Source organism: Bidens hawaiensis, unplaced genomic scaffold, assembly GCF_021521415.1.
Source record: "Bidens hawaiensis isolate Kalapana, Puna unplaced genomic scaffold, B.hawaiensis_p1.1 tig00022011_1, whole genome shotgun sequence".
NCBI lineage: Eukaryota > Viridiplantae > Streptophyta > Magnoliopsida > Asterales > Asteraceae > Bidens > Bidens hawaiensis.
Window position 1 is genome coordinate 111,270 of NW_027493415.1, and position 26,519 is coordinate 137,788.

Sequence of the window (26,519 nt, forward strand, 5' to 3'; positions counted from 1 at the left end):
TTATATTTCTCAACATGTAACTTTCTATGCACCAGCAAGAAAATATAATAATAGATACTAGAAATGTTATAAATATATTGTGGAATTTAAAATTATATAGAGTATATTATTGATTGGACATAAAGTCTTGCTTTCTTAAAAATAATATATAGTAAAAATATACTAACAATGATACGAAATAATATGAATATACTGAAAAAGTTTCGATGAGAACTAAATTTTACTCTCAAATCATTTTAAAAATCTGAAGGAAAGTGAACAGTTTTTTAAAATTCTGAAGGAAAGAGTGTTGACACCACGATGATTAAATTGATAGTTTTACTTGCTAATTCTTAGAACATGTTTGATTTTAAACACAGATTTGTGCAATTCTTGAAACATGTAATATGTGCTATCCACCCAGCTTGAACATGAAAAACATGCTTATATTTGTGTGAGTGGCTTTACTCAAAAAGAGAATAGCAAAAAAAGGATAACTATCTTTAGCATAGTCATACGCTAGCCACTGTTTGGCATGCCATACGGCGTAATTCGTGTATTTATATCTTGAATATAGTTGTATTTATGCACGTAAGACTAGATGTCTTGGTGCATGAACATATTACCAAACTAAACAAGTATAACCAAACTTCTTTCCTTAGCACTTAACGTACAAGTAAAGCTTCCATATCATGATCTTATCCTTAATGGTACTTTTTCAATAACAACAAAGTACTTTCTTTACTCGTGACAGTACCCTTATTTTTCATATAATAAAATAAAAATGAACTAATCTTGCTTGGGGACCTGACGCCGCCGACGAATTCTCAGATGACCAAACTTTCCCGCACCCGGTGATGAACCTTCAAACAGAAACGGCATGTAACCCGTTGCGTTTCTGTATCTTTGCTGAATCTGCAAAATTTTTGTGATTGTGTTTATTTTTATCCATATTTTGATATAAAAGATAATCTAATATATAACCTGTTTTATAGTTCACTATAATGTTATCAAGTACCTGAAGAATTTGTTCACTGCTTTTAAGACAATTCCTACCAATCACACAAATGGTCCCACCAGACCCGCCACCCGTGATTTTTGCCCCGTATAACGTGCCATCTCCTGAAACAGACGATTTGTTGTGCTGCATTTCTTGAACCAATTGAACAAGTCTATCTGTCCCATCTGACCCTAACCCGCAATCACTATAGCTGTAGTGACACTGTACAAAGAAACAAACAAACAAACCGCATCAACTAAAAAATGTTCCCTTGAGCGAAAATACTTTCTAAGGTTACTAAGTACCTGATACATCAGTTCCCCGAGAGCTGTGAGTTGTTCTTCTGATGAAGCAGATGTTAGAAGAGCTTTAAACGCCTGCATAGTAGATGCTTTCAGTATGATGATTTAAGAAACTTTAAATATTTATTTAATTATTTTTTGAAAGAAAATATGTACCTTTACGCGGAAATTCTCATATATAGGATGTCGGGAAGCTGCTTTAACTCCATATGCACGTTTCTTATCGATCACTGTTACTGGATCATTGTGGTGATCATATTTGCTCAAAAATGCTTCACCGGTCATTGTATCCGGAAGATTCTTGGAATATATAGCTTCAAATCTGAAGGATATGAACAAAAGTACAAAACAATGAAATCCGCCATGAAATGTTAATTTATGAAAAATATATATAATTGTTTTAAGTACCTGTGAGGAGTGAGATTGCATAGATAATCTAAAGAAGCCTCGTTATGTAGCAATTCGATCCCATATTCTTCCGACTCGTCAAGATTATTCCCATTTCCATTTGAATATGATTCAGATGACATGGCAGATGCGGTGGATTTAATCATTTTTCTACCCATAAAGGCTCCTATTCTCACCGATCCATAGTCAGCACCCCCGATACTGCAGGTTGGCAATAAGTTAATAATTAGCAAGTATAAGTGACAGTTTCGATTCATAACTTGTATATTGTTTATTGTTTAAGGAAGACTAAATCAAAACCTGTGTCTTAAACCCGAGTCAATTCCCCAAAACCGTACATGATTTGGAATGTCCACCAACCCTAATACCTCAGCAGGCTGCACAAAATTCAACATGAAAAAGTTAGGTTAATAAAATGGGTAAATAGGTAAATTACACTAGTGCTACTTGTATGAAACCGACTATTCAAAGCAGATTATTTGATCTCTATATAATCTGATAATCAAAATAAGAATATGTTTATCAATGTATCCAAACACCCCCTCAAGATTACCTGGCAAACCATTGCAAGAAGCTTGTTAGCTTCACCACATGCAGAAGCCATTTGATCCATCACACCACATGGAGCTCCAACAACAGAGTTTTCAACCTGGGAACAAATTAATAACAGAAAATATTAAAAATTAGGCTACTAGTATAGAAGACAATAAAAAATGATTATTTATACCTTTTGGCAGAGCAAAGCAAGTTGTCTTGGACTGATATTTAATCCTGCAAACACATATTACGTGTTAAAAATCACAATATTTAGCTGTGTATATGTATAACTTTGAAAATAAAGATGTTATAAATATGCAATCACCATGAGCAGCAGCTATAGCTGACATGCTAGCTACTTCCACAGAGGCAGAAGAAGATACACCTTTGCCTTCTGGAACAGCCGAAGAAACCTGTTTATAATAAATTAAATCAAAAGGCATCCTTAAACTATACTCTAAAATTGACATGTGATATAAAATAAATACCAGCATGCTGATGCTGCTCTTGAATCGGATATCTAATTCTTTCATTAAAACAAGAATCGTGCCAGCAACATACGCAGCCCATCTGCAAAAGAGTTAAAAGAAACATTATTAGTGAATAGTATAAAGCTCCATAAACAAATCAGACACAAAAATGGAAAAAGAAATACTTTTGCGCCGGATCGCGGGCAAAGTAACTTTTGGCCTTTTCATATGAAATTGGCTGATCACCGTCCATGAAATCTGATATGTCCATGTCAAATGTGGGCCCACGGTTGCTCAATTCTGACCCATATGACACCTGATATAGTCAACTTAAAAAGTCAAAACTTATAATGAAATACACCATTAGTAGAAATTATGTTCAAAAAAGCTTACAATTTGAAGCACGGGTGTCGGTCCTTGTCCTTTAGCATTCTGCCGAGCCTGTGCATGCTTCCACAGCCTTTGCTTACCAGGCTCGATTTTTTGCACAGCAACATGACAAGCTTCTCTAATTGGCATCTGCAACATATTTAATTTTCATCATAGATAAAATAGAAAAATAACAAACTAAAAGTGGAACTATGTGAATACCTGCAAAACGAGACTTCCAGAGTAGTCAGCAATTCCTCCAATAACATCCAATCTTCCGGGTGCTCGTGCCACATATACATCTTCCTGTATCAATAATGGATAGAGGTAAATATTTTTTAAAAATAAACGGAAATTTTGTTTAATTTAAAGATAGAAAAGAAAACAGAACCTCCCAATTGAAGATACCAGCAGCAGCCTTGCGTTCTCTAACATTATGTTTTTCAGTATTTTTTTCAGAATCATTAACAACATTTAACTCAGCTAAACTCCTTAAAAAGCTCATTGTATCCGGAAGACCCATGACATCACCATGAAGAATATCAAATTCCACAGCATCTCTAAACAAATAAATAAACAATTTGATGTTCATAAAAGACTATGGATGTAATAACAAAACTACGCAATTAAAATAAAAACTCACGAACTATCGAGTACGCTAGAATTATTATTATCAACTGAACGTGAGCCCGTGCGTAGACCAAATTCACTTTCAGCACTTGAGTACCATTCTGGGATGCTGATATCTCTTCCGGGAACTCTTTGCAATTGATATCCTAACACTATAGCATCACGTAATCTTCGGGCCCCACTAAGCTATATATTAAGAAATTAAAGCAAGATTTAATAAAATTAACAATATGATTTTAGCCACGGGCTAGAACATGAAACTGTGAATTACTTTATCTGATGCATAGTTCTTTCCATTAGCCGTGTCTTGCAAAATACGAGCTGCCACCTGAAAAATAAAACAAAATATTGAAGAATATATTAAATGATGCTTAAATTTATTTTATCCAGGAAGTCTAATAAAAGATAATGATAATTACAAGGGCAATAATAATTAAGTGAAAATACCTGACCACCATTGACCCCACCATCATAGCTAGGATTTAAACTAGTGGCACGTTCAAGATACGGCCTCCAATGACCCGTGAGTAAATCCCTCCTTATCATCTCAACACCACCTTGATAATACTGATAAAAGAAGTATGTTAAATAAAAAATTATCTAAAAGGGAAACAAGTCATATGGGTTAAAAGTCACCTCGAGTTCTACATCAATTTTCATCAAATAATAGATTATTATTATTATTATTAATTGTGATAATACCGTCTCTGTAGTCCTGACTAACAAAGTAACGGCTTACAAAAAGACTTTTAAACTTGACGAAAGGTTTCCGCGGGTCCGAATTCCAACCTTCTGGCCCTTTACCCAACCAGTCTAAACTACCCATACATATTGCCATATCTATACTAAATTTACCTCAAGCATATTTCTCAAAAATGGTTCTTCATTGAAATAATCTCTCCGCACAAATACAAAAGGTAACTTGTAAGCCAAGGCTTCACTAACGGTTCCATATCCAATTTTCCCTGAAACAAAAACACACAGTGGTGAGCCACAATCTTGATTTTTCATCATTATAATAGAATCTGTTAAATAGAAATTCCATGACTAACCAAGCATGCAATCTGATGCTGCCATTACATCAGGGGTATACACGTCTTTCGCTAGCTTTATGAAGTTGGGAGGAAGTTCCTGTTCAGAAGCCCCACAAACCTGAAAAAAAAATGCAAATTAGTGTTTCTGAAGCAGATATACTTTATTCAACAGCTAGAACTAGTCTTCCAATCCATTTGACTGGTTTTCACTTTTAGCTAATTATTCTTATTTGAATCATTTGAGATGAAACAGAACACATATCAACCCATTTCATAAGTAAATGGATCAAAATTGTTACTTGTAGACAGAATCTAAGAGATATTCAAAAGGGAACATACCAGGCACAGCCAACCAGGAGGCAAGTACTCCTCTTTTAACTTCCAACCAGCTGGCTGCAAATTTTCATAGGTCTCATGTTACTTGTGGCTACAAATACCATAATTGATCTTATGCACATTTTTGACCAAACGCTATCTTAATACTAAAATCATCAACTTACTTGTCCACCAAAATTGAGTATAACAACCTTCACATCCTCGCTGATCCCCATTTCACTCCTCACCTGTAATGCATCATAAAAGAAAATAAGATTAAAATAATAATGGAAAAGACAAATGTTGTTACAAACCTCCTTGCGTGATTTGTGCAGCCTCCTTACAACCAAAGGTACATCAATAACGTCCCTAAAAGCAGGCACTAAACAGAAAAGTTTTCAATTAAAATATTACTTGCAAGTTACAACATAAAGAAGATATTAGGGGGGTGCGGTAAGAAGAAACAGACTTGGGCAGTATCCAGGCAACCGAATTAGGAATTCACAATGTGAATAGTCCTCAGCTATCTGTATTAATTATCAAACAATTAGAGACAGAGTTAGAACACAGAGAATTATAACTCACAAATAAATCTAGACCTTATTTGTCATATAGCATTACAAGAAAAGAAAACAATGATGATAGAAATCATCAAGAACAATACCTGCCAAACGATAGACCTATGATGATATCCAGCAGCCATAACATATTCTGCATAAATGAAGTCCCAACTGCAATGATAAAACATAAAATTTAACAGATAACATGAGCAATGATAAGTTAAAGTAAAATTTTCATTTTTGTCGATTAAAAAATAATAATGGTTACTTGAAATTGGTCCACAAATCAAATGTATTTGGTCCTTATAAAAGGGCATTTTAGACATTTTCGATTACCTGAAATTAGTTACACAAACCGATCGTATACCAGCATCAGCCGCTGCACGACATGCAACTGCAACAACATCTGACACCTGTTCCATATAACAATTTCCATATAATACATAAGCAACTTAAAAAACTTAACTTAAAATAACAAATACTTAAACAGAATATTAATTACCACTAAGTCAGCCTTGATGGAATTCAGCCACTTAACTTCTGTAGCCAAAATAGAAGCACGTGGTGCAACAGCCGTCTCTGAATACTGTATTAACAAAAAAGACATACAACAATAAGAAATTAACATAAGAAAAAAAAATTCATGTTACAAAACTTAAAACACCTTTTCCAACGAGGCGAGTCGGTCCACTGTTAAAGCATCTGCTTGAACAGCACCACAGTCCAAAACTAGCTAATTACAGTTTAATCAAGTCAAAACAAAGTCAACAAATTATTAATCAAGAGCCATATATAATAAAATAACTTCTTAGCCTATTTCCAAAATCCACCTTCCGAAGAAAAAGTCGTGGCGAGTCTATTTCGGTAGTGAAGACAAAATCAGGTGCACCAGTTACCACATGAACATCATGACCAGCAAGAATTAGGTGGCGAACAACCTGCACAAAAATTAAAAATTAATTAAATAAACACTAAAAAAACTTCATAATTCATCATATATTGCAGATATGTCAAATCAAAGAACAATAGATGAGCTGGACCACATATATTGATTATGGTTATATTTTCCACTTTTTAGCGCCAAAAATAACTAATTCAAGTAAAAATTAGTTCCTCAATTACTGGAAACAATATTAAATTTGATTATTACTGGTAATAATAATTAATACAATTATAATTCTTAAAATAGCAAATAATAACCAGTCTCAAAAAGCACATGCAAACTAAAAGAAGTAATTATTCAATCCTAATCATCTCAATTACACATAAAGAAGCGCCTATTAAACCCTAGAATTAAGCATATACTAAAAACGAAATTGAATATAATGAAACCATCAATGACCTCAACAACACGTGTGGCGTGACCGAATCCATGACCAGTAACATAATAAGCGAACACTAAATGGTTTCTGGAAGCTGATACTTCGTCAACTCCGTCGTCAATCCTCATGATCTAATCAATTATTATTATTGAGTAGTGATGGACCAATGCGCGTGTAGATATTATTATTATTATTATTATTATGTATTGAGGAAAGCAGATAAAATGGGGTGGGTTTTTATAGAAATGAGTGTGGGATTGATTTGGTGAGAGAAAACGACGCAAACTTGGGAGAAATCAATTGAATTGAAAGATATACATACATATATAGTTGCATCATAATGATGGTGTGTGTCTGAGTCTGCACTTATCCTATTCTGTTTCGTTTTATGGGGGTAAGTGTGATTTTGGTCCTTAAACTATATGCTGATTGTTATGTTTTGCCCTTGGATGGTTGAGTGTTCGGTATGCTTTAGATTGAGAGCTTAGAAATAACGTGTCATGGTTTTTTGTTGATAAGGTTTAAGAGTCGACTAAAATCATCTATGATCAACTTTAATCCTTTTTATTTAATTGTGTCTGCTAATAAAATATCAAAATTGCTTTATTTTGAGAATTTAGAACATGTCATTGTTTTTTTGTTGATAAGACGTTAATACTTTTTATTTAATTATGTCTGCTAATAAAATATCAAGATTGCTTTATAATGAGAATTTAGAACTAGGATGCCATGTTTTTTTGTTGATAAGACTTAAGAGTAGACAAAAAATCATCTATGATAACTTTAATACTTTTTATTAATTATTAATTATGTTTGGTAATAATATATTGCTTTATATTGAAAATTTAGAACTAGCATGTCATGGTTTTTTGTTGATAGGAAGAGTAGACTAAAATCATAGCTTTAATACTTTTTATTTAGTTATGTCGAATAATAAAATATCATGATTGTAGGTGCGTATCTGATACTTTTTTTTAAAGGCCAACAAATAAAGAATTGTTTGTATAATGTGACTCAATTGTAAAGGGCAAGGCCCAACACAGCGGAGACCTTAAGTGCCTCCAGGTTATCTCTAGTTTCGAGGAAATCCACCCATTCAAAGGCCCACTAGGGGTAAAACTCAGTCTAGACGTCCTTAGGATAAATCACAATATCCTTAATGAGCCACCCATGTATGTCCTCCCCAAAATATTATATATATATTTGTATGAATTAAACCTGAGTCTCTATTAAAAATTTAAACTTTCTACCGGTATGAAACATTAGAAATGACATTAGAAATGACATGTGTCTACCTCTTGAATATGTTTATCTCAATTCTCAACTATCAACAAATGCTAAACATTTATTTAGGATAATTGTCGTTTATCCATTATTGTTACACAATATTTGCCTAATATTAGTGGCATGTTAACATATTTTCTAAATATGCCACTACCTATTATATTTAGTAAGTATTTAAAACAATGCAAAGATCATGAATATTCAATTATTGGATTGCTTAACAAATTAACCTATATATTAATTTGGAGATTTGATGTCGCTCACAAATCTAACATAACCTAACTAATATATTAAAGCAATATATGTTTTACATGACTTTCAAGTATGCCATTCACATAGAATGCCAACTAATCAATTTTCATTTATACATATTCCATCTGATTAACTAATTTTTTAATTACCACTCATTCAATTTAATAATTTTTTATGTTACATGATATAACAATTAATGCATTTATTATTATTTAATATTTATTAGTTACCTCAATTAAACCAATTATTATTTTCTTAAAATTATATTATTAACAATTTATAATTAACTCAATTAAGTTATTACCTTGGAAAGAATGGCTGGTTTTAACAGCTTGATTAATTGGTTTAATTTTTTTTAACAAATATATTACAGATTTATGGGTCAAAAGTGTCTGGCACAAGTTGACTACATTTTGGCATAAAAATTGGAGCAAAGTTGAAAAAAAGTTACAGCAATTTGATATATTGTATGTTTTATGATACGGTTTGTTATCAAATAGTTCATAATATTTCACAAATAATTTGCCCTTAAACTATTTTTATGGTTATCTCAAAGTTTATTTTTTTAACAATTGTGATTAACCCATAATGGACAAAACCAATCCGCTCATAGTCGGTAAACGACATAAATCATGGTGTTGTGACTAAGATCGTTTCTCTATATGTGAGTGAGCAAGCTTGACTAATTTCAACAAAAAGATGGTCATGGTTATTTTATATGTGTGTGTAAGATTCAACATCTTGTTTTACATGACTCTTAAAAACAAATGCAAAGGCTACAATGTTATATGAAAGTTTATATATATAAACAAAGATAAATTTATTGTTCATGCCATCTTAGTTTTTATGTTAATTTAAAAAGGCAGATCACGCTCATATTTAGTTCAGGTCAATAGCTTTTTAGCAAAATTAATTCGGTTCAAAACAGGTCAATAGCTTTTAAATCCTTTGTCACTATTATAATTACTGTAATATATAATTTAATTTATGAGAAATTGTTATACCTTACAAAATTATTTGGCATTATGGATTTTTTTAAATAATTATAATTGTTTTATATGCTTGATTTCAATTATAATTTGTATCATATATGTAAATATATTTTTATTGAAATTATATCATTTTTCAGCCTGTATAATACACAGTTTATTAACCTAGTTTACCATTCAATTTTAATACTTTTGATTGATCATTTTATCTACAGTGTTCCCACTTTTCTTATTATTTTCTTCTTTCTTGTATAATCTTTTTATTTGATGACATAATACTATACTTTTTTCTCTCACAAAATCGCTTTCTTTTCAGAATAAATATGACAATTTTAAGTAAATACAAATTTCTATATTAATATGCATTTTATTTTTATAAAACTTCACCAAACCACCTAGAGTATCGTAAGAACTTTTTTGTTTTATGTTTCACGTGTGAGTTACCATGTCTAACATGTGTGGACGGTTTAACGTTTCCACACATGTTTTTTTGATACAGTTTAATAACTCTGTCACAACATACGGGTTATAAAAACTAGTATTACTTAAAAACCATAAAGTTTAATTATTAATTTGAATTGCTTAAAAACTACATATAGTTAGTTATTTTATTCATCTCTGTCTATTTTCATTTGAAATCACAAAAAGTACATGTCGTATTTTGATACTGCTTTACTAATAAATATAATAGGTATTTAAGTGTTAAGGGGTGTTTATGATTCCTTATTTCCATCGCCTTATACTTTATTCTCATAAGTCATAAGCTATAAAAGTAATATTTATGACTTATTCCTCTCACAACTTTTAATTCTGTCAAGCATCTTATGATTATTATTTTTTTTTGAAAGTTATAAGCTAAGGAGGTAAAATAAGCAATCCCAAGCACCCCCTTAGTAAAGCACATTTATTAAATGCTATTTTTTCTTTGGGACGGAAAATATATAAACATCAACATAGTCTTGTCAGAGTGGGGTAACGAACTCTTCAGTTTAGGGAGTGCGGTGACTTAAAAACAAAATAAATCGTCGTTCTAAAAAAACGTATGCGTTGTTACGAGACTTCACAATCAACTCGTGATCACGACCAAAACCTGCTTATTATCAAGTAATTAGGACAAATTACAAGCAAAGTAAACATAAAGATAAATATGAGAGGCATATAAATGTATGCCTTTAATTTCATTAGCATGGTGTTAACTAGGGATGGCAATGGGTTGGGTCTGGGACGGGTCTAGGTATTCCTAGACCCGGACCCATTTATAAAACCCCATCCCAGACCTGTCCCAAACCAATCGGGTAATTACCCATCGGGTCTAGGGTATACCCACGGGTTTCGGGTATACCCGTTAGTTTATTAAAAATACCCATCGGGTATACCCGTCAGGTTTTGACAATATGCAACTAGTCAATATGTTTTTTTTAATTGATTGCTTATTGATATACACACAGTATCCTTTTAATAGTCTTAAACATTACTAGAATGTAAAAAAATTAATACAATAGTTAACACAAATTAGAAATATTAATTTTTATATTTACATTTATATACATATACATATATATGTATGTATGTATAGGGGACGGTTCAGTTGAAAAATGAAATTAGAGTGAGAAATTGGATAAATGAATCCTAGACATTAGATATTTTGATAAAAGGCCTACATTAATTCTCACATGTTGGTAATTAATTATGCTTTATTAAGAGTTTTTTTTTAATGAAAATGGTACAATAGTAATCTTGTGATACAATCAAAATAGGAAACTAAAATGGTTGTTTGGAAACTTGCTTGTTATAAACCAACCCTCGTTGACTTTCCATCTTCCAAATCTGCACAAGATTCGTAATATCAATTATGTTCATCCCTTTATCCCGCGATATCTTCCAAATTAAGAGATAATCCATCAAATCCACAAAAGTATTCATGTGATTCTTACAAATCGTCTCAGTTTGTGAAAATATATCATCTGTGTGAAGGTGTGTAGGTCATGTAGGCTAAATTAAAAAGTCTGGTGACTTGTGTGTTTCCAACCATGTATGCTATGGATGTTACCATGTGGAGGTCAATGTAGGGTAATGTATGTTGTCAGTAAGTTATTGTGCAGTGTAGGGTATGTGATGTAAAGTGTGTGGTATAAAAGTATAATGACATGTTTCTCTACTAATCATCATCATCATCATCGTACTCAGTATATCCCACCAATAGCAATGCTATGGTAGGGTCTGAGGAGGGTAAGATGTAGACAGCCTTACCTCTATCCCATAGGGATAGAGAGGCTGCTTCCGGTGAGACCCCCGGCTCGATAGTAGTTTTGAATCAAGCCTTGGACATAAGACACATAACACTCAATCATCGGGACACCGGCTGATTGGTGCATGTGCCCTTGTCTTTCGGCTATCAACGCCACCACATGATGCCTGATTAACCTTCCGCCACTTTTAACGTTATTTTCACGTGATTAGTAAAATAACGTCAAAATTAGTGCAATTTTACTTTTGCCCACCCAAGGGTTCACACATATATACATTATATGTGCGCACCGCAAAATTGCAATTGATATTATATGAAACTATTGCGACACAAAATTGCAATTGATATTATATGAAACTTTTGCGACACAAAATTGCAATTGATATTATATGAAACTATATGAAGCAGGGCGTATAAATATGAACTCGTGTAGGTAAGTGTAGAGGGGATATATGAAACTATTGCGACACAAAATTGCAATTGATATTATATAAATAACCTGATCATGTATTCGTTATGTTGTCGAATCATGGCATGTTACGCAAAGCAAAAATAGGCATAATCGACTCAGTAATCGGTCATAATTTAAGTTTTAAATTAACAAAAATATAGGATATAAAATAATTGTTATGATAATTTGAAAATTCAAAAAATCATTAATACTTACCATATAAAAGAAATTATGAAATTTACTAATATGCCCATGCATTTAATTAAATGAGAAAAGAAAAAGAAAAAATCTGATTGGTTCAAAGGATTTCTCCAACTTCTCACACTAATATGATTTCTCCATTGAACTTAACCCTATATGTATATGTATATAGATATATAGTTATTGGGTACTTCGGGTACATAATCGGGTAAATAGGTCCATATTATTGGGTAATCGGGTCGGGTAATTGGGTATATTAGAAATCCCAGACCCGTCCCAAACCCGCGAAAAATTTAAAAACTAATCCCAGACCCGTCCCAAACCCTAATGGGACGGGTAAGACCCGTCCCAATTATGTCGGGTTTTCCCATCGGGTTCGGGTTTCACTACCATCCCTAGTGTTAACTGAGACGCGGAGACGGTTGTCACGATATCAGGTTAGACATTTTTTAAATCGAAATTAGTTATAGTGTTATACGAACCCATCCAATCCAAAAAAATTTAGATCTGATTCGAATCCACCCAACTTATGAAAAAAATAGAAATTAATAAATAAGTAATCTAGTATGTCAATTGATTCATAGGCTCGAATTCGGTTTTGATAAGGATCCAATTCAAATAACCGAAACCTAAATTCGAATTCGTTGCTTAAAATTGGTTGAGTTCAAATTTTAGGTTTTTTTTGAGTTTGAAATACATGCTGCCACTATCATACGCTAGCTATAGTTAAGGTATACGAAATAGATATTGTCCAGTTTCGCAAAAGATATGTGGTTATATTCAAATAACTAACAATTTTTTCACTAAATAACAAATCATCCAAGCCCCCATACTTAACACTGGTCTTACATAATATCTATTACATGTTCCAAGAAGTTACATCCACCATATTCAATGGTACTTTATAATATAAAAAGTAGTTTATGGTGCTGTGATTGAAGAGAGAGAAAAAAACTTTCTGTAAATTTAAAAAGTTACTGTTTACCCTTTGTAATTTTTTAATATTAGTTAAAAGTGGTTGTAAGTAAAGGAGTGAGAAAATGTAACAATAAAAGTATGAAAAAATATTATTTAATTGAAAATATCAGATAAAATATAGTGTTTTTTTTAGCGTAATTATGAATTTGAAGACCGGGAAGGGCCTAATATCTAATAATTATTATTTTTGAGGATAAACTCGTTTAAATAAATCTCGTTATTTGTCTAATCACAACTTCGAATAAATAATCCCCCAAACACTTTGTTAACTCGTGAACAAATTGAACACGCAACCAATTACCCGCCACTAGACACAATCAAAATTTTAAACACTAATCACCACACCTTTAAAATCAGTTACAACCATAACCGTTCAGTTCAACTCAACCAGAACCGTTTCTCGTGACTCGTTAGCCATGGGCCGGAAAACAACGCGAAAGCCATCGGCGGCAATTCCAAACCGTTCACCAACCGATTCTCCGCCGAAGTTCAAGTTCAATTTCACCTGCTTCAATGACGTCACTAACTCCTACTCGTCTCCGATGAAGAAGACCGGCAACAAATCAGCTGCGGAGACGCCTACCGGAGTATCGCCTGCGCCTGCGGTATCGTCACTGAGCAAGGCGCTTAACACAATTGCGGATCTGAAGGAAATGGCGACTAATAACGTCGATTCGATTAAGCGCCACGTGGATTTCTCGCATTCGGAGATACTTAAGGATATGGAAGCTTCTCATTCACGCCTGCATAAACGATTTAAGGTCTATTACTATATTAATACTGAAATCATGTATAATTAGCCTCAAACATCTTATTGTTAATTGTTAATATTGAGATTGTATATAATTAGCCTCAGAACATCTTATCTCTGCTTATTAATATCGAGATAACATATAATTAGCCTCGGAACATCTTGTTTCTGCTTATTAATATCGAGATCATATATAATTAGTATTTGAACGTCTTATTTCTGCATATTAGTATCGAGATCATGTATAATTAGCCTTAGAACATTTTATTTTTCTTTATTAATATCGAGATCATGCATAATTAGCCTCAGGAGTCAGGATAGCTTATTTCTGCTTATTAATATTGAGATCATATATAATTAGCCTCAGATTCACTTATTTTTGCCTGTTACTGTAATTCTCGTAAAAAAGGATAAAATAAAAGTGCGGTTTCATGAATTATGTTGCTGAAGAGTTCATTTCTGCTTATTAATATAGAGATCAGATATAATCACTCTAGGAATAGCGTAATTGTGCATTTGTGTTTAGTAATGTGACTCTCATGAAAATGGACCTAATAAAAGCTAGGTTTTATATTAGGCTGCTGAGTTCATTGCTGCTTATTAATACGGTGATCATATATAATCAGCCTCGGAATAGCTTATACCAGCTTAGTGATGTAATTCTCATAAAAAGACAGGATAAAAGTGAGGTCTTATGAATTGTGTTGCTGAATTGTACATTTCGGCTTATGATACTCCCTATGTCAAAATTAGAGTCCAGTTTTTTGACTTATAAGTGTCTACTTTGCTGCACCTTAACAGTGATTAGATAGTCTTGCTTGTAGAGGAAAACTGATATGTATATAAGGTTATAGAAAGCCGCTGCAATCAACATTTTCTATCTGTGAAAGTAGCTAAACAATGTACATTTTGAATTATGAAGTAACCAGGTTTCAGGTTTGATATTCAATACTCTAAACAGTCAAACTGTGCTATAATGTTACGAGGAGTGGCGTATATTTTGTATGTTTAAAAGTTAAAACTAGGTTAGGAGACATGATATCTGATTGTAGGTGTTTGTCTTGAATTTTGATGTGGAAGTTTCATTTATTGTGTTCTTATGCATCTACAGATAGTAATTGACTAATTTCTTCTTCCTTCAGTTGGCACTCCTAAAATCTTCACTAACTTGTTTTTGTTCTGCTGCAAATAAAGAGTTCATTTATGTAACTGAACATCCAAAGTTCCAAACAACTAGACACCGTGCTAACTTAACTAATATCTTTGGATCATATATTTTTATTTGAAATGTAAACTAAAAAGGGCTTACTAATGTAATCTTTTCAAATTTTATTTCTTCATTGTATACAACTAGTCAACTAGTTGAGGCCTTGTCTAGTGCAAGTAAAGATTATGTTGTATTTGATGCATTATCAATAATGCTAACACATTTTCCTTTTGTTAGGCTTATTCAATAATGCTAATCATGTTATACATATCTGAAATGCATCTTGTTACCTATACATGCCATTACACCATACAAATAACTTCTAGTAAGTGATTGGTTGAAATTTGTTATTACATTGTAAATCATTCTACCTGCTTCAATTCAAGCTTCTGGTCGACTGGTTTTTGTCTATAAGCTCTTATCTTCTTACTGTTTTTCAAGATTCAAAACCAAGCATGTCAAGAAACAACGAATGAAGCTGAGAAAGAATTCAAGAAGCTGAATGACCGAATAAGTGAAACTCATGACACAATGCAGGTGATTTTTAAATTTTGATGCATCAGTAAATGGTCGATTTTCATCACGACTTTGAGCTTTTTTATGTATGACAAACCAACCTTTTTCAGGTATCATATATGGAGATGATGAAAGAAACACAAGCCAACACTAACCGTGGTATGCTTTTATGACGTAACTATACACCAATTTGTATAATTATAGTTTACATGCAAGAAGCATGTTTTTTTTGTCACAACTTGTTAAAGATTAATGCGGTTTGCCTGTTTGTGTTTTGTTAATTCCAGTATGCAAAACAACCATCCCTGAACTTATGCAATCTGTGGATAAAGCCATCGACTCTCTAAGGAGCCGCTATGGATTTTCTTAAGCAACAAACTGGTTCTTCTAGGTGAGCAGCTATTACATAACTTAATTACACAAAGATTTACCTTTTTTAGACCGCTCAAATGTCAAAACAAACACCAAGGAATTAGGAAATACTCATATGGCATGCTTGGTGCTTAATTTGCATACACACCATTGTAAATGTGAAATCAAACCATAAATAGTTGTGATTTTAGGTTGCATATTTGGTCTCAAAGGTCTATGATCCTATTTGCCATTAACTTAAGAATACTTTTTTACCAGGAATCGGTCACAGAGTAAAGCAATAGTATCCGGATGCAGTCTTGTTAGTCTCCCGAAGGTGATGAAAGTTATTGTTCTTAAAATTTGCTGTTTGCTTAGGTCTAATCCAGTTTTAATAAATAGAATTCTTACTTGAATCACCAAGACTTCTTACAGAAGTAAATATGATACATGAAGTTGCTATTGATGATATTCATATAAATGTGCTTTACAAATATTCTTCTTTTGTATTACTATTAGAAAATTCAGTGGATCATATTATCAAAATATTAGTTACTATTAGTAAGATTGCAATTCATTTGTGGGCTTGTGCCCATTGCATTTGGGCCTAACACATTGTGGGCTTGGGCCTATACTAGCTCTCATAGGATAAGGGTACTACTGTAATTTCATAAACTCTTAAGAAGATAAGCCATCTAATCCAAAACTCATAACACTAAGGCGCGCCACCAACCATTTCACAAAACATAATGCATTGAAAACAAACCCCCAAAACCAGTGATGGAAACAACCACCTGCTACTCATTCCATCTCTCACCATCTCCAACCAAGATCTCAAAACTCCCAATTCCAATTCCAAGCCCATCACTGCACCGGAATCACCGATTCCACTCCTCACCCATATCAGCATCACTCAATTCACCCAAAGGCTTCGGCCCACCTCCCCCTAAGAAAATTACCAAAAAGCCCCTGAAGCCAACAAAACTCAACAATGAAGATGAGGAGGATGAAGAGATAGAGAGAGATGCAGGTGTGATTCCAGAGGTTGTGACCAATAGGATGATGGGTAGAATTGGGCTTTCAGTTGGGATTCCATTGTTTATGGGGCTCTTGTTCTTTCCTTTCTTTTATTATCTGAAAGTAGGGTTGAAGATTGATGTGCCCACTTGGGTGCCCTTCATAGTGTCATTTGTGTTCTTTGGGACAGCTCTATTGGGTGTTAGTTATGGGATAGTGTCCACTAGTTGGGACCCTATGAGGGAAGGCTCTCTTTTGGGTTGGAATGAGGCTCAAAAGAATTGGCCCGTCTTTTGGCAATCTCTTTGGGGTTCATCTGGTTCAAGGAAGAGGTTCTGAACCTTTTCCTTTGTATAATATTCCAAGTTATTTCCCTATATTAAATATAGAGAATATTTGGCTACTATGAAAATTTTGCTTTCTTGTTTGTTGGTAAATATTATGCACTATTGAGTGAGTTGTAGTACGCAAGGAGGGCCGCGGATGTGTCTATGGTGGAACCGTGGAAGCGCAACAAAGGCGGACCAACAGTGTGAACGATGCATCCACCTAGAAACCAATTACAACCCACATCAATTCCATCAATCAACTAATAATATTGTGCCACCTTTTCAGCTAAATCTACTCAATTTAACTCAATTTGGACTTGGTGAATCCTAGCTCAACCTACTAACTAATAAATTTATGCACCTCGCATCCCCATCCATCCTGACATCAGTTGCATTCATCTCCGAGTTGTAGAACTCGAATTCCAACCCTAGCACTCCTACGGGCTTCAAAAGGGGCGCCAACCTAGCTCTACTCGCCCAACCCCCACCACTCATTTTGCTACCTTTATGAGTTCCACGTCCACCCTTAATAACCTTATGAGATGATAACCTAAACAAAGCTTGCTACTTGTTTAAGAAACAAATAAATGAATGCTGGGTATTCTAAATCGCTCCATAAATATAATATTATTTTTTAACTTAATAATACATTAGAAAAATAGGTTTAGGTTGCTAGACAGATTTACAATTTATTAGACTATGCGTAGTAGGCGATAAGTTGGTGGTTATTTTGGGCGACAAGGGGCTACAACACCACCCTTAGACAATATTCGGGCGTCAAGTTGGGGGGGGGGGATATAAATTTGTCGCTTGGATGTGTTAAGAAAATAATAATAAAAAATTAAAAAAAGGGGAGACAAAGGGCTATAATACCATTACACCCCTGAAATGAAAATCGGCCCTCTGCTGACGTGGCATCATGTATCAAAAATCTCCGTCATTTTATAACCCACTGCTGCATATAGCCTTAAAGCTAGTACTTAATAACAGCTAATTTCTTAGTAAGACAAGTTTGTTAGTGTTTTTTTTATTTTACTGAAAAGTTATACAAGCTTGTATTTTTCATTTAATATTTCTTTAAAACAGTGTTATATAATGATTTAACATTCAACATTTTAATTTTGTACTTTAATAATTCGACTATATTGACGGTCTTTTGACATGTAACCGTTAAAAAAACAAACACGACTTATGTTTCTCAACCACAGATTAATATAATTCTTTGGCATGCTTTAATTGTATTTTCAAAATCATGGATTATTATAAACTTTTCATGTACAGATAAATGTTGATATAGCGTGGTAAATGGTAACTAATTTTGTTCTAATAATTAATTTGGTTGTTGAAAACTTGAAATATGAAAAGTTCCTGCGGGGCTCCAACATAGTTATAAACTTGAATCTGGCCGTGTAAATTAAACAGGTTGCAGGTTCCTTAGCATTTCTATTTACGTTGTTTTCTACAAATATAAAATTATAAAAAAATATATATGATTTAAAAAAATATATATGCTTTTGAAAATTTTCTTTTGGCTAAAAGTCGTAACCCACCTAACTATAATCTTTAAACTGTAAAACGATGATGACTGGTGGTTTGATTAGTCTTTTTTATAAAAATAATAGTAGCTACCGGTTCGGGCCAATATTTTCATCAAAATTAGCCGACCTAAACCATGAACAACCTCCTAGCGGCCACTATTTTGGGTTCGGGCCAAAATAGTAGCTACCAGTTCGGGCCAATATTTTCATTATAATTATAAATTGTGTCGGGATGGTGGTAGAATGATTTTGGGTTGAGTGGTTGAATAGGTGAACCAAACTCGACCATATATGTATATGTAATTATGTATCAAAGACATCAACCCTAAGTCGGGCAAATCTAAAATTGTGTTGTGTTTAGACCAATTAATGTTTTATTTATGAATATGCATAATACTTGATTACTTACTACTTAGTAGAAATTTAGACAACTAATGCTCTAATGAACCCCTTTTTTATTGTAATTACTTTTATTTGTTTGTTGTCTCCCATTTCCAATTAACAAATTTTTCTTATATATTTACCTTATGATTATAGGAACTAGACCAAAAGGATAAAGAATAGGAAAGTTAGTACACCAGTTGGGTAACGCATAAGTTGTTGAAAATTAGATTTTGGTGAAATTTTATGAAAGATAAATTTCAAGTATGTAAATGGAAAGCTACTTAAAACAAAAACTTAATTGTTAACTACCTTCATTTCAGAACCAATAATATGTTGAGAATTATGAAAACTATATAATGCATTATGCACGCTCGTGTCGAACATAGCACTTGGACCACTGGCGGATCTTTTTTCGTCACACCGGGCCGCGGCCCCATCACGTTTTTCGCCCGGTAGTGTCTTTTTTTCAAAAAAATCAAGAAAATATATATATGTATTGAGTCTGGCGCAGCCAAATTATTTGAGTCCGGGCCAGATGTGAATTTTTATAAATGTAAAGTTTGTTTAAAGTCGAAGATCAGAAATCGTTTACGAAATAAACGTAAAGATAAAGAAAGGAAGGATAAGAAATAAAACTCTATAGGACCAACCCCAAACCTAAATAAACTTTAAACAAAAAAACTAAACATTAAGCCCAAAATCCAACCCCTAACATATGGTTGATGTTTGAACACAACAACAAATGGAGGCTCCATTATGCGATGGTTGTTGTGTGACTGACTTATGAGGTTTGGCGCATAAGTCAAAACAAAAGCTGAGAAGCAAGCAAGTGAATTGATGAAATCGTTTGAATGTGAAATCGATTGATTGACTGGGCACTATTGTTGTCTGCTGAGGCCTGAGGTTCGGAACTGATTCGTGTGGGGAGTGAAATCGATTAATCGAAACAGTCAATAGAAGCAAGCAGAGACCAGATTCGGTAATTCGCATTTCACCATTTTGTATTTCTTTCAATCTGGTATGTCAGGGTTTTGAATTATTCTTTGACCCGACCCGAACCGGATTGCCGACCGACACTTAGAAGCAGGAAAAAAATATTTGATTGTTGTGACTTTCGACCCATCCATAGTAAATGCTCAAGATCCGTCACTGGCTTGGACCGAGGGATACACTAGGTTGATAGTTGCTGTAGGGTTGCTCACAAACCGGAAAATAAAGATCGAGCTTGGCTTGACTTTAAAAAGTTTCCTAACTCGGTTCGTTTGCTAGAATTTAGAAGAAAGAAAATGCCTCAAAATGTAGACACGACTGAATAATGATGGAAAACATAAACATTTAATTTTAGTTTTCGTTGAATGGCTAAATTACATAAAATGAGTCGTTGGCGGGGGTCGAACCTTTACTTATAGAATTCATTGTTTTGAAACCGGTATATTTAGTTATATGTATGTACTGACAACATATGCGGCATTGGGTATTGAGTCGTGTCAAGTCCTCATCCACGTATCCAAAACTCTTTAACACAGTACACCAATGACCAATACAATACAATACAATACAATACAACAGTACGAACGAACGCTCACAAGTCACAACTCAATTAAATTAAACACAAACAACATCTGTGTTTGTTAGTTAAATTCAAACTGCAAAACTTAAACTATTATGGGCACCGTCATCGACTCTCATTTCTTGGCGCTCACGGCAATCGTCACTGTATCTATCTCTCTTCCCTATTATTCTAATCATATCATCTTGTATTGCAGTTATTAACTTATTATTATTATTATAGATTGGTTATCAGTTGCTGTTCTTCATAATCACAGCACTTCTCAAATTCGATAAAGTTACTGATTTTGCTGGTACGTACGTCTGTCTAGAATAATAATCACGTCTTCCATTGCTTCAATTTCACTCCAAATCTGATTGATGGAGGAGAATTTTGTTCCTAGCTACTACTTTATGTATGCTTTAGATCTAGTTTTCCAATTGTGCTAGATATATTCTAATGAAATTAAACTATTGTTTATTTCTAAATATCTCAAATAAAAAATGCTAACAATCTATAAATTCGGTTTGCCTTTTTTGGTTTTAATTGCACGCCGAAGAACGTGCCAGTAACTCAACGGGTCGTGCACGGCAACTCAACGATGCCGAAGAACGATAACTTTGTTTTCGGTAGGATCAGTTTTGCCATTCAAAACGGGGTGGCGGCGCAAGCTTGTTGCCCGCTTACCTGCCACTCTATTGTAATTGGATCCTTTTATTATAATATAAAAATGTATTATTACACGCAAAACCGAAACCGAACCAAACCAAACCGAAACTTTGGTTTTTTCGGTTTCATGCACACCCCTACCTAAGTTTTTTAGTAGAATCATAATATTTTTGGACAAATGCTAATCATATATTGATTTTTGAAATAAGCAACTTCGTTAGAGTTTACTCATTCTGATGCTGGCATTACACTTAATTTTCTACAGGAAGCACAAATTTTGTTATAATCTCCCTATTAACCTTGATTCTCAAAGGTTCATGGCATTTGAGACAGGTAAAATCTGGAAGCAAATAATATCATAATTTGGAATTTAATCCTAGATGCCCATGCTTATTTACCCTATGTATATCCATATTTCATATTATTATTTTGTGCATTTCAGACGGTTTTGACCTTCCTTGTTGTAGTATGGGGTCTTCGCCTTGCATTGTTTCTACTTATGAGGTATAGACGCCCGATCATTCTTAAATATCATAATATAATATCATATAATTAGTTAATTGTTCTTTAACTTTCATTCTGATTTATGGTTTTAATTTTAATCTTTCACATTTCTTGCAGAATCTTAAATTGGGGAGAAGATCGACGGTTCGATGAAATGCGTACTAATTTGGGAAAATTGGCTGTTTTCTGGATTTTTCAGGTTTGTGTTTCCTCTACTTTATGGGTTTATTTTTCTTTACAACATTATTAATTGATTAAATGATTATTGTTTTTTTTATGGCAGGCTGTATGGGTCTGGACAGTAAGTTTACCTGTGACAGTTGTCAACGCAAGTGACTCGGATCCAGATATTGAAGCCCGTGACATAATCGGGTGGATTATGTGGGCCGTGGGTATCACAATAGAGGCTTATGCTGACCAACAAAAATTAAATTTCAAAAATGCACCCGAAAATAGGGGGAAATGGTGTAATGTTGGACTATGGGGGTATACTCGTCATCCAAACTACTTCGGTGAGGTTAGTGGTTGAATCTGTTGAGTCATTTCATTTCAGTTACTACCACATCAGCAGGATCGGCTTTTCTGTTTTCAGTTTTGAGTCAGTTATAATATATTTCTGCTTGCAGATTTTACTTTGGTGGGGAGTTTTTGTGGCTTCGACTCCTGTACTGGATGGTGCTGAATGGCTCGTTGTCTTCGGGCCATTATTTTTAACATTATTGCTTCTTTTTGTTAGTGGGATACCTCTGCTTGAGGTTCGGTGTTTATAGTTCTTTGTTATATATAAGTTAATATTATTATCGTTGGTTAAATTTGTTATAAAATGAATTCAGGAATCCGGAGATAAGAAGTATGGAAACGTGGCTGCATATCGACAGTATAAAAAGATAACAAGGTTTGTTAAGGATGTCCTTCACTTCCAAACATTCAAGAAATTCTTTTTCTGATATTTAAAAAATGGGAAATAATTCGAATTTTCCTCGGTTTTCAGTCCTTTGATTCCGCTGCCTACAGCGGTTTATGGCAACTTGCCCTCTTGGTTTAAAGCTGCTTTCCTATTTGAGCTTCCTTTATACAACCGAAATCTTCCTAAAGAAGAAGCCTTGGGCTGGTAAGTCGTTTTCTGTTTAAAGTTGTGTAGAAACTGTAAATTGTTGAAATTTCATGGGTGTAATTGTAACTTGCAAGGTATAGAGCTGGAAGTCAAGGAACAAAAATGGGTTGATTGATGATTTGTATACTGCATTGAATTGACACTGTAATGTATTTTATTTTATTTTTTAATTATGATTGTATATTGTGGTATGGTGACTAAATGTGCAAGCAGAAGATTTAAGGGTTGATATTTTGACCTATTAAGTTGTTGACCTATGATTTTTCTTATTTTGTGTTGACTCACTTGGGAGAGGACATAATATCTTATAATACAGTGTTGATAGATGCATTTTACTTTGTGTAAATAAGCAACTACAATCCATAATTGTTATGATAAAATTCTTAAATAACTCATCAAAGTTGAAAGTGAATTTTATGTAGTTTTTTTAATGGAAAATTTCACCAAATGGTAACAAAGTTTTTCCAAGGTTTCTAGTCACCCAGTTATTTTAAATTACCAGTGTCACTCGTGTTTCAAAATTGTGTAATTGAACAAACCACATGTGTGAAAATGACACTTAGCTCAAAAAAGAAAATAAATAAAATCATCGAAATTACTAATTTGCCCCTGACTTAACGAATAAAATAGACAGGGTTAGAAAAAAAAACTAAAATTGCAAGTTTTAGAAAAGTGAGGTAACTATTTGCAATAAATTTAAAAATGGTACTAAAGTTGCGTAATAGACAAACCACATGTACTAAAATGACACTTAATTCTAATTTAAATTACGAAAGTCAACTCATGTTTCAAAATTGTGCAATTGTAAATTCTTTTATTAGAACTTATATAATAACATAGGGGAAAGTTAACGTACAAATTAAATTAACGTGCTAATTGTGATAATCAAGTAGTGTAATTATATTTACAATTAGTGTAATTATGTAATTACATCGTCGTGTAATCACTTTGTAATTACACTACGCTATAATTACACTATGTTATATATATAATCATACTACTTGATTCTCAAAAGTTAGCACGTTAATTTAATTTGTATTTGATCCAAACTCATATAATATAAAACTTGGTTACTACTTGGTAGTTTTTACTGTTACAAGTTTAACCTAAAGTAGAGCTAAATAATAACCAAGTTATATAATTGTTGCAGTTAGGCCATTTTCATTTTAACAATAATAACAGATTCATTTAAACTAATATATTTTGAAATAACTTCAAGCTTTTGCAAACACAATTGAAAAATTAAGGTTTCCCAACATAATATAAACTAATTAACCAAAAGAAAACAGTTTAAGCTAAAAATATACAGAAAAAACCTGTTCATATCATAATCTGTATGCCTAAATAAACTTCAGGCCAAATTAGTACCCCAAAAAATCAGATGCATAAAGCAGCAGGCGTTGTAAAGTACTAGGAGCAAACTTCCTAGCAAACAGATAACACACAGAAGCAGGCTTGTCATTATAAACACATTTGCGCCCTTCATAAAGTTTCATCATAAACCCCTCTGTTATATCTGGTGCCCCAAATGTTGCATGGTGGGCCCCGCCTCTTGACCAGTCAACCCAAGTTAAACTCCGGTTTGCTAGCAGATTTGGTGCCCGGATCGTTAACATAGTTGGGAAATAGTGTTCATCTACATAACAAGCAGGCCGACAAAACTCCAAGAACTTTGGGTAATATGTCACATCAGATATTATTATTGACGCAAGTTTTCGGTTGACTTCAAACCATTGAGACCCTTTTCTCCATTGAGAAATGTTGACTTCCGGTAACATGTTTGGGCTGTATCTACCACGACCAAATGAGCCCGGGTCATCAAACGCTCCCATGAAACTGTATTTGGATTGAGATATGTAATTGTAAATTGTGGTGAAATTGTAGATGGGAATGCATGATTCCGAGACAAGGATAAAGTATTCATTTGAGATATCGAGAAGTGCGTTTGCTAATAGTCTTTTTTCTGCATCACAAATGCTCATTCTACCCCGTTCAGCAATCTGCAAATATAATCATCACATAACAGTTATATAACTATATTCTTATTTTGTTTGATAATTAGTCAAATGTCTAAAATGCCCTTTGCTAAATTCAGAATCTTGTGCACCAATATGAACATAATGAGCGAATATGTAGAATCTAAACTATTACTAACCAACAAATTACTAACTTTGAAATTCAGAAATGACAAGACCTGAACAGATGATTATTGACAATCCAAAAAATCAAGATTTTGCAAATGAAAAAATATGTAGCATCTAAACTATTACTAACCAACAACAAACTACGATTGCACGATTTCTTAAAAAACAAAGGTCAAAACTTTTCAAAAACATCTTTGAGGACACGTTTCTTTAATCTTTGTAATAGAAATTTGTGTTATTACTTATAAGATTATAACAATGGTTGTAAACCTTTTGTTCTGTCATGAAACTGACAAGTAAAATCCCAGTATATACAATCATACGAGACAACTAGACATTTTCATCAATATATACAATCAAATCAAAACAATTATTACATAATATATACATAAATGGTTTAACGTAAGATGAAACCAGAAGGGCTCAAACAGTCAAACGTACCTGACTCGGTATCTGTCTGTTATAAAAAACAGACTCGGATGAAAACCGCGGTTCATATGACGGAAGTGAATGAATGTATATAGAAAAAAGACTTTTATGCCCCTTAAAAAACCGTTCCCATAAAGAAGCCAATGGCAGCGGGCCTTTAGTCAAGAACATAAAAGCAATCTTTGGAACCCTTGCAAACGGATACTATTTCACTTGAGGTACAAAAGACGCTCTCCAAAACAGCTCTTTGTCACTCATCGTGTGGATAAGATTCGAAGGAGGTCTGATCCAATGGTCAAGATTGTTGCTTGGTTGTTCTTGGATACACGGTTGTAAAATGGGGATTGATGATGTTACTGCGGTAACGACTCCAGTTTTACGGATCATGTATATACTAAATAAAGAAATGGTAAAACATAAAACTAGAAACAAGGTAAGCAGTTGTATAAGCCTTTGTGGTAAAGCCCTAGATTGGTTCGATCGAGTTATAATTGTAGTGGTAGTAGCAGGATCTTTGCCTTCTTCCATTGGCAATAATAACAATAACAAACAATAATATCTAGCAAGTCATTTGTGAACCTTCTTCAACCCTGAAATATCATAATACCGGATAGAGTCACAACTTACAAGCGTATCACCGATATTGATAATTAGATTAATATACTGCAATCACATATGTTTTAATTCA

The 26,519-nt window shown here is 33.4% G+C and overlaps 3 protein-coding genes and 1 pseudogene across 6 annotated transcripts; 2 read left to right on the forward strand and 2 right to left on the reverse strand.

Annotated features, from left to right (window-relative positions):
• Positions 1-519: 519 nt before the first annotated feature.
• Positions 520-7,054, reverse strand: LOC143564512 (L-arabinokinase-like). Of its 2 annotated transcripts, XR_013140890.1 has the most exons (30): positions 6,947-7,054; positions 6,435-6,542; positions 6,269-6,337; positions 6,107-6,190; positions 5,941-6,017; positions 5,709-5,775; positions 5,514-5,571; positions 5,359-5,426; positions 5,230-5,292; positions 5,069-5,122; positions 4,748-4,847; positions 4,551-4,660; positions 4,143-4,262; positions 3,967-4,023; positions 3,709-3,881; positions 3,457-3,625; positions 3,288-3,371; positions 3,090-3,215; positions 2,882-3,012; positions 2,715-2,796; positions 2,552-2,639; positions 2,417-2,460; positions 2,243-2,338; positions 1,990-2,066; positions 1,690-1,890; positions 1,438-1,603; positions 1,285-1,356; positions 998-1,201; positions 694-894; positions 583-628 (listed from the first exon to the last, which is right to left on the reverse strand). XR_013140890.1 is itself a non-coding variant. In XM_077051767.1 (29 exons), exons 1-29 carry the CDS (start codon positions 7,052-7,054, stop codon positions 769-771), a joined length of 2,982 nt encoding a protein of 993 aa, XP_076907882.1. In that variant the 3' UTR covers positions 520-768. The 2 variants fall into 2 exon arrangements, 1 of the variants encoding a protein (XP_076907882.1); XM_077051767.1 differs by having other exon boundaries at positions 520-894.
• A 9,781-nt stretch (positions 7,055-16,835) lies between these two features.
• Positions 16,836-17,585, forward strand: LOC143564500 (protein PAM68, chloroplastic-like). Its single transcript, XM_077051759.1, has one exon. The coding sequence runs from the start codon at positions 16,935-16,937 to the stop codon at positions 17,508-17,510; it is 576 nt and encodes a 191-aa protein (XP_076907874.1). The 5' UTR covers positions 16,836-16,934; the 3' UTR covers positions 17,511-17,585.
• Positions 17,586-21,087: 3,502 nt separating this feature from the next.
• LOC143564501 (uncharacterized) lies at positions 21,088-23,446 on the forward strand. 2 transcript variants are annotated; one of them, XM_077051761.1, is made up of 10 exons: positions 21,088-21,138; positions 21,215-21,284; positions 21,906-21,973; positions 22,083-22,144; positions 22,262-22,343; positions 22,428-22,661; positions 22,771-22,899; positions 22,978-23,039; positions 23,136-23,255; positions 23,339-23,446. In XM_077051761.1, coding segments are annotated over exons 1-10 (879 nt in total). In that variant the 3' UTR covers positions 23,340-23,446. The 2 variants fall into 2 exon arrangements, with proteins under 2 accessions (XP_076907876.1, XP_076907875.1); XM_077051760.1 differs by having other exon boundaries at positions 23,333-23,434.
• Positions 23,447-24,619: 1,173 nt separating this feature from the next.
• On the reverse strand, positions 24,620-26,391 carry LOC143564502 (glycosyltransferase BC10-like; annotated as a pseudogene). The gene is made up of 2 exons (XR_013140888.1): positions 25,844-26,391; positions 24,620-25,258 (listed from the first exon to the last, which is right to left on the reverse strand). The product of XR_013140888.1 is annotated as a glycosyltransferase BC10-like (transcript).
• Positions 26,392-26,519: the final 128 nt, after the last annotated feature.

Bases quoted from the DNA above. Each gene is read 5' to 3' on its own strand.
- LOC143564512 (XM_077051767.1), bottom strand. From the start codon at position 7,054: ATGAGGATTGACGACGGAGTTGACGAAGTATCAGCTTCCAGAAACCAT. The intron at 6,191-6,268 runs GTGTTTTAAGTT...TTGTTAATACAG, and splicing joins GACTCGCCTCGTTGGAAAAG to TATTCAGAGACGGCTGTTGC. The intron at 2,339-2,416 runs GTATAAATAATC...ATTTGTTCCCAG, and splicing joins TTGCTTTGCTCTGCCAAAAG to GTTGAAAACTCTGTTGTTGG.
- LOC143564500 (XM_077051759.1), top strand. From the start codon at position 16,935: ATGGAAACAACCACCTGCTACTCATTCCATCTCTCACCATCTCCAACC.
- LOC143564501 (XM_077051760.1), top strand. From the start codon at position 21,088: ATGGGCACCGTCATCGACTCTCATTTCTTGGCGCTCACGGCAATCGTC. The intron at 22,344-22,427 runs GTTTGTGTTTCC...TTTTTATGGCAG, and splicing joins CTGTTTTCTGGATTTTTCAG to GCTGTATGGGTCTGGACAGT. The intron at 22,900-22,977 runs GTTCGGTGTTTA...AAATGAATTCAG, and splicing joins GTGGGATACCTCTGCTTGAG to GAATCCGGAGATAAGAAGTA.